Genomic DNA, 7,887 nt, shown 5'->3' on the forward strand with positions numbered 1-7,887 from the left:
CAAAATTTTAGGTTTTATCACTGTACACAAATAAAATTTATATCACTCCTCACACTTAACTTTTTTTTTTTAGGGAGCCCGCTGTGCTCGCACAACATGAATTTTTAAGAGCCAGTCATATTGCTTATTGTGAATTGTACTCAATAGTGGAAGTTATACAAAAAAATCACTGAATTAAATAGCAGATGTCATCAAAATTGAAAGGAAACTAAAAATATCCAAATATCTCAATTTGTTTACTGTGGGCTCAGTTTGATTTTTTTTATGATATACATTTCATTTTTTCAGACCACTTAAATGATTTTTATTTCATATATAATTTTAAATTTTTCTTTAAAGCATGGTATGACTTTGTTACCCTTTAAAGTAGTATCCGTTAATAAATAATCAGTGTAATCTACTCTTGTTTCCATATAACCCACTACAATCTAGCTGACAGACATTTTTCAATTACATGTCAAACACTTGGACAGATGGAAAAATCATAAAATTTACATTATCACTAACTTTTATAGCAATCTTTTCTTTTTCAGTTCTTTCATATCCTGAAACATCTGTTAGTTGTTCGTGAATCTGAATTTGTAATAAACAAAATCCTCAAATTAGCAACATATTGAAAACAGGCAAAATCTTCAAAATGGTTTGGGTGGTGATGAGTTAAACATAAATTAGTTTCCTTTCCTAATTAAAGTAAATAATGAAAGAATTCCTTTTGGGATCATCTACATTCTGTAGATATCACCACTTTGCTAAAGGATTTTGTACTTACAAATAAGACTCTACCTGTGAAAGACCATCATTGCCCAAAGATATTCAAAGTCATGGAGAACATGGCATAAAAGTCCCCAAATCACATGCACAAAGAAAAAAAAATTGCCTAAGGTTAAAAATTTTCTTAAATGAATAGAACCAAATGATGATCTGAAAAATAATGTAACTGAAAAAAAAAAAGGCAATGGGACTGTGAGTGGGAAAGAGATAATAACTGGTTACACTATGACGAAGACAGGGATGAATATTCTGTAAGGTATATTGAGAAGAGGAAAAATATTACAACAACAATATGGACTATTAGCGGTGAAGAAAATGTGAATCTGAAAACGCTATTAGTGGTCTATTATCATGAACAGCCCATAAATGTTCTATGCTAAATTGAAAATCTGTTGCCATAGCAATTAATACTCTTTGCTAATCGACCACTAATAGTTTTCAGAATACCATCTCATGATTGGCCAATTATAGCTAGGTATCTAGCTCTATTCATTGGGTCGTAGCACAAAATTTATGGAAATTCTCTTATTTTGGGGGTTTTAAATTTATTTTAATGAAAATGTGTCTCTTTTAAAACATAAACAAAAAAGGCCAAAAAATGTCTGAAAAGCATCAGAATATTATCACTGAAAGACTAGTTTTCTTACTGGAAATAACGGATCTAATCTTTGGATTCTTCAGTCATTTTTTTACACCATGCAATTTGTTTTTAATAACACACAAAGCATTTGCCAAATATACTGATGCAATTATTGCAAGGCCATACCAGGTGAGACAAGACTCCAAGTTTTATGCATGGAACACCTACTCTACATAAAGCACTTCTTATGCTTTCTAGCACATTATTCATAGGGCAGTAACATTTCTTTCCACAATTGTATTTTTGCTTTCGTTCACAATTACTTTTTAGAATGTTTCTCAGGTGCTTAGTGCAGAGCATACTAACATTTTTACTTGTCGATTTCACAGGGCACATTGCAGCTGTGAACATCTGAACCAAAATTGATAATTATGCTTCTGATGTAATCATGACCTACAATCCTGGAAACTTTTGATTTCATGAATTAATAATTACCTGCAGATATATCAGACACAACTTCATAAGAACCCATGACATTAAACTTAAACAACTTTTAATGCCATGAATGTAATATTTTTAAGGAACTTGTATTACAAGAACAACATGATAACTGGGAAAAATGCCTTTTATTAGATACCTCCAAACCTGACCCTGGCAGAAATTTAAGTCTATCATGAATGACGATTCAGACATCATAAATAACATTCAATATAATAACAACACTGCCACTACCGATAACAAATTTTTTGCCCAATATTTTGAAAGTACCTCAAATGTCATCTTGTTTGGCACATAACAATGTAAATCAGCACTTTTTTTTTCACTGAACTTCTTCATTTCCATATCACAAACTTCTGGTTCTAACAGTATGTATTTCCACCCTATATCTTTAGCAGAAATCAAAATTTACCATAGGAAAATAAAATGCAAAGCCCTGGGAAAGGATGGAATTAACAGTTTAATCATGAAAAACCTATCCATTGAAATCCTAACCCACTTAGTAACAAATTATAATTTATCGTTACGATAAGAACATTACTGATCTACTTGAAAATAAGCTATTATTATGGTAATCTCTAAGAAAAATAATAACTTAACTAATATCAGCAGCTACAGACCCATTAGCCTGCTAAACACCCTTGGTAAGGTGATGGAGAAATTAATCACAAATCAGTTAACCCTCTCCGTGCGGGTCAAAAACCACGTCATCGCGTTTGTTGACTCGCATTCAAAATTTTATTGAACTACTATTTTATGAATTTGTCACTAAGTTTGGTATCAAATTGTAGATTATAATTCAAATTTTGATATTATACATTATTTAATTTCTTAATTTAAAAGTAGGTATATAAAAAAAACACCTAAACATCAAGCTTTGTGTGTCACATGGTATGTTGAATACAGCTTTGGTTCAAGTTAGATGTTTGTGATGACCAAATACAAAGTCTATAGTTTCTTATGAATTATTAACTCGTATATTGACAAGCTAGAATATAAAATGAAAACCTTCTATCTTTTCTATTTGCTGAGATATCGCTCATGTATTGAATCACACACAATGGCTCTTTCCATTTTTGAAAACACTTTGTTATATACACTTCTGTTTATGACATGTGGATAACAAATTGAAAGCTCAGAATATCCCCCTAGTGGCTTTCTCAGCATTGTTGAAGTATTATTATGTCAACTCTTTCTTTTGATGCATGATTACAAGCTAGTAAATTGAGTCTTTAGTCTGCTCGAAATTTCATATTTTTTTAGACCCAAATACGGCTTAGTTACTAAGCTTGATAAATTATAGTGAAATTATATGGTATTGATATAGTAACTTATGATTTTTTGGTTATTCAACAATATATACAAAATGTAAAATAAAATTTTGTTTCACATCCTTCATGTGCAAAATTTTATAAGGTTTAGCAGCCTATGACAAGCAGCAAATGAATATAAAGTTTGTAACTTGAAGAAATAATCATTTGCTATATTTTTTTATTTACTGCTTTATGTTTTAAGAAAAATAAGTTTTAGGAACTTATTTGTAAATAGTAATAATCTATATACATATATTATGTATAATAATTGAAATGTGACTATTTTACAAAATACTAGTCTACTAAAACACAGCCAAGACAGGTCACTTTGTAAAGCCTAAAGGTCAGATTTATATTATTGGATATGGTAACATGAGTGCATGTGTGACATGTCATTGTAAATTCTGTAATGTTAGCCAGGCATGGCTGAAAGGTGAATATAATAATAATAATAATAGTAATATATATATATATATATGTGTGTGTGTGTGTGTGTAAATGTATGATGTTATGACATGAAAGCTATTTAGAATAAAAATTTGTGTTTTCTAGTTATGATTTGTAATCATTCTAGAATGAAAAAAGCATAATTTATATTTATTTCCTTTTTTTGTATGTGGTGGTTGTGAAAGCGGTCAAATCTACCAAACCCGTACAGAGATACAGTTGTGAAAATAACAGATGAAATATTAAGTATTTTTCTTAAAAAAATGTTTGATAATTATCTGGAAGTTATAAAAAAATTTCTAACACAATATTTTTAATCTTAAAATGAAAATTACTGTGGATGTTGGATAGGTAACATGCAAAAAGAAAAAAGGCATGAGAAAACATTACTTAAAAAAACCTTAAGACTTAATTTGAGGGGGAAAAAAATTGCAGATGAAAGCCTTGTAATGTTTACTGATAATCTGCCAAATTTCATGAATATACGATTACTAACTTAAAAGTTATAGCATGAAAACTTTAACAAGCATGATTATGAGATCGGTCCCAGGGACCAAGCCTATGCTGAATAAGTTAAACTCTTACCTAAAAACCAACAATATTATTAACAACATACAGAATTTAAGCAGAAAGCATGGACAAACTACTGACCACCTTGTTAGACTTACCAAAACGTATTGCAGTTTTAACAGAAAACATTCAACCATAGCTAACTTTATAGATGTCCAAAAAGCCTTTGCTTCGGTATGGCACAACTATAAACTTACCGATAATCGTGTACTCGCCCCTACTGTACACTGGATGACCAATAGAACAGCTAAAGTTAAGACTAACAATTGTGACCTCCAGGCCCTTCACATTTGAAGCCAGTGTTCCCCAAGGGCCAGTGTTAAGCCCAACATTATACAATCTCTTTGTCAATATCTGTTCAGCTGGAATATATGGTGCCTGATTAGTGAAAATGGGTTTTCTCAGTGTACTCCTGTCCACCCACCCCCCCACAGCAAAATTATTTTCATTCGATCTATAGAACCCTGCCCTGAGAAGGGCCACTCCCCCTCATATTCTGTATTCAGAATTTATATTACATTTTTATGTATTAATTCAGCCAAAGCTATCAATTTTAATAAATTGTCCATTTAGATATTACTGTCTTTGCTAGTTTTAGATGTATTCATCCCCTATCAAGAATTAATTGATTGCTTCAGACCCTAATAATCACTTATTTGTACAACTCATGTCAACTTTGAACTGAATGTCCTTGGTACAGTCTTGGCTCCTATCTTCAGCTCCAAGGCTCCCTCCAATTTTGAGCCCTGTGTGTATATATATATAGTAATTTCAAGTTTTGTGTATGGAAGAGATAGTTTTATTTATTTCTTAAAAATGTATTTTATGAACAGAAGCCATTGATTCATATACCTATTCCATTGCTAGAGCATATGAAGATATCAAACTTCTGAGCCTTTCTCTGTATACCAAAAGATAAGGAGCTAGAATGAATTAATTAGAAATCTTAATTATTTTGCTTGTATTGACATGTAGCAAGTGAGATATATTTTTTTAATAGACAAATCTGGTATCTCTAGTGTGTACTAGTAGGAGATGGTGGAACAGGAAAAACCACATTTGTAAAACGGCATCTCACTGGTGAATTTGAGAAGAAATATGTTGGTAAGTAGGGTTGATCTTAGAGACAAGTTTTCATTGAGATACTTATAATGTTTTGAATTGTGTGTGTGTGTGTCTATATCGTCTATATTTAATTGAATGGTGACTTGTTTTTAATATGAGCAACTGATGGTTTTGTGGCTTAACTTTCAGCCACCCTTGGTGTTGAAGTTCATCCCTTAGTTTTCCATACCAACCGTGGGCCAATTAGGTTTAATGTGTGGGACACAGCGGGTCAGGAAAAGTTTGGCGGCCTACGTGATGGTTACTACATTCAAGGTGAGATGGGTCTACAACTGAAAAAAATTGTTTAAAAAAACATGATGATAAAATATTGATGTAGGAATGTAATCTTTAGAAAATCATCTCAGAAACATGATCTAAGGGTAGTGTTTCAGTTCTCTCTTTACTATCAAATGTGTTTTTGTTTCTTAAGGTGTATATTGTTAATAATCATTAACAAGGCTGAACTGTCTTTTCTGTACTGAACTCGAAATAGGAGAAATTTGAACATTTTAAATGAAATTCCTCAATAATCTTTGGTTTTCATATAAATTAATGAAGTAAAAAATATTGTTAATGACATTTGGTACATCTGGCCAGAGAACTTAGTAAAACACAAGAAAATATTGAAGAATTTTACAATCAGAAAGTCTTGGTAAGTTTTTATTGTTGGTCTTGGAACAGCCAATGATGAAGGAAAACATTCTGAACTGTTGATTTGAATGAGACATTGTCCCTCTAAGTTGAGGCTGCTTTTATTTTACATATTGTCAGCTTTTGATTCCAGTTATGTAGCATGAATCTCATTAATACAACATTTTTTTGTAGCTATAATGTTTTAATAGCTAATTTGAAAGCTGAATTTCATAATTTTGAAATATCTTTAATAGAAAAAAAAGGGGGTAAGTAACTGTAATTTTATTGTCAGGTCAGTGTGCAATCATCATGTTTGATGTCACGTCTCGAGTCACGTACAAAAATGTTCCCAACTGGCATCGAGATTTGGTTAGAGTGTGTGAAAATATTCCCATAGTTCTATGTGGGAATAAAGTAGACATCAAAGACAGGAAGGTGAAAGCTAAATCCATTGTGTTTCACAGAAAAAAGAATCTGCAGGTGAGTTTCTCTGAAAAAAATGTTGTATTAGTTACTGTACTCAGGATTACAATAGAAAAGAGCTGGAACTTTTTTTGTCAAAAAACAAACAAAAATTTTGGTCATGTTTTATGCACATAGAATTGTGTGATGGCAGTGATCTCCCTAATTTTTCATATATTCATGTTACAATCCCTGTCCATAACGTTTATCTTAATTAAGGTTGAGGATGGTTGGATATAAACAGGTTCATAAAACACACAATTTGATTGACCTGGTAAAAAATATTTTTTTAAAGTGGGAAGAAAATTTGAGAACAGTATTTGTATTTTTTTAAATACTCCATCACCCCCCCCCCCCCTCATGTTTTATGCATATGTTAAGGTAATCATTTCATCCTTGTCTGTAAGGTACTCAAGTATCATTGAGAATTGATTTTACTGTATCCTTCATTAATATCTTAGAATAATCATTCTTTATGAGCACTTCTTGTGGAAACTTTATTTCTGATGCTTGTTTTTTTTGAAGAGATGTTGAGATTGGGTGTTTTTATAATGCTATATATTTCTTGTTTTTGTATTTATTTCATTATTATTATTGAATGGAGTAGTTTTACTGGTAATTTAAGTATCTGTTATTGTATGTATTTTGTAGACTTGTGTATCATGTTTGTTCATTTTTGGTCTCTTTCACATCCAGGAATGGCAGATAATTCTTTTTAGTTTCTGAAGTTAACTGTATAGCTTGATGTTGGTTGTTTGGATGACTAAGAAAATCACGAAGATTATCCTGATGATAGGGTCATTATATGAAAAAATTACATATCCATTCCAAAGCAGTGTTGGTGGTAGAGATGTTAATATAATCATTTCAAGTTGCAGAATGTAGATTTCTGCAATAATAGGTAAAAAGTGGAATCCCATAGGAGTTCCATCAGACATTCTTCGAAATGTATTCTTCCATTGGAAGTATATGGAGTACAGAGATAGTTACGAGTTTAAAGGAAGTTCTAAGAACTTATGAGTGAAAGTAAAGAAGAATATGTTAACCCTTTCCACACGGGTCAAAGGCCATGTCATTGCATTTGTTGACTCGCATACGAAATTTTATTGAATTACTATTTTATGAATTTATGTCAGTAAGTTTGGTATCAAACTGTGGATTATAATTAAAATTTTAGAACTATATATTACTCAATTTGTTATTTAAAAATAAATATTAAAACAACACAGATAAACATTGATTTTTATGTGTCACATGGTATGTTTAATGCAGTACTTGTTCAAATTACATGTTTGGGATGTCAAAATACAAAGTCTATAGTTTCATATGAATTAGGAACTCAAATTTACCAATATTGACAAGCTAGAATATAAAACAAGAACCTCCTGTCTTTTCCATTTTCTGAGATATTAATATATTTATTGAATCAACCAAGATGGCCCTGCCCATCTCTTCCATTTTTGAAAATACATGCTTACATACACCTATTTTGCCCATCCATGTGCA

At 31.2% G+C, this 7,887-nt stretch overlaps 1 protein-coding gene across 1 annotated transcript in view; it reads left to right on the forward strand.

The window, feature by feature from the left end:
* LOC106478706 (GTP-binding nuclear protein Ran-like) overlaps window positions 1–7,887 on the forward strand; it is a 26,324-nt gene that overhangs the window by 11,693 nt on the left and 6,744 nt on the right. Inside the window, exons 3-5 of the mRNA XM_013939269.2 lie at window positions 5,199–5,283; window positions 5,434–5,559; window positions 6,212–6,399. Of these exons, the coding sequence (XP_013794723.1) occupies window positions 5,199–5,283; window positions 5,434–5,559; window positions 6,212–6,399 (399 nt within the window). The remainder of the gene's footprint in view (window positions 1–5,198; window positions 5,284–5,433; window positions 5,560–6,211; window positions 6,400–7,887) is intronic.

The sequence above is a fragment of the Limulus polyphemus genome, unplaced genomic scaffold, assembly GCF_000517525.1.
Source record: "Limulus polyphemus unplaced genomic scaffold, Limulus_polyphemus-2.1.2 Scaffold242, whole genome shotgun sequence".
In the NCBI taxonomy this organism is placed as follows: Eukaryota; Metazoa; Arthropoda; class Merostomata; order Xiphosura; family Limulidae; genus Limulus; species Limulus polyphemus.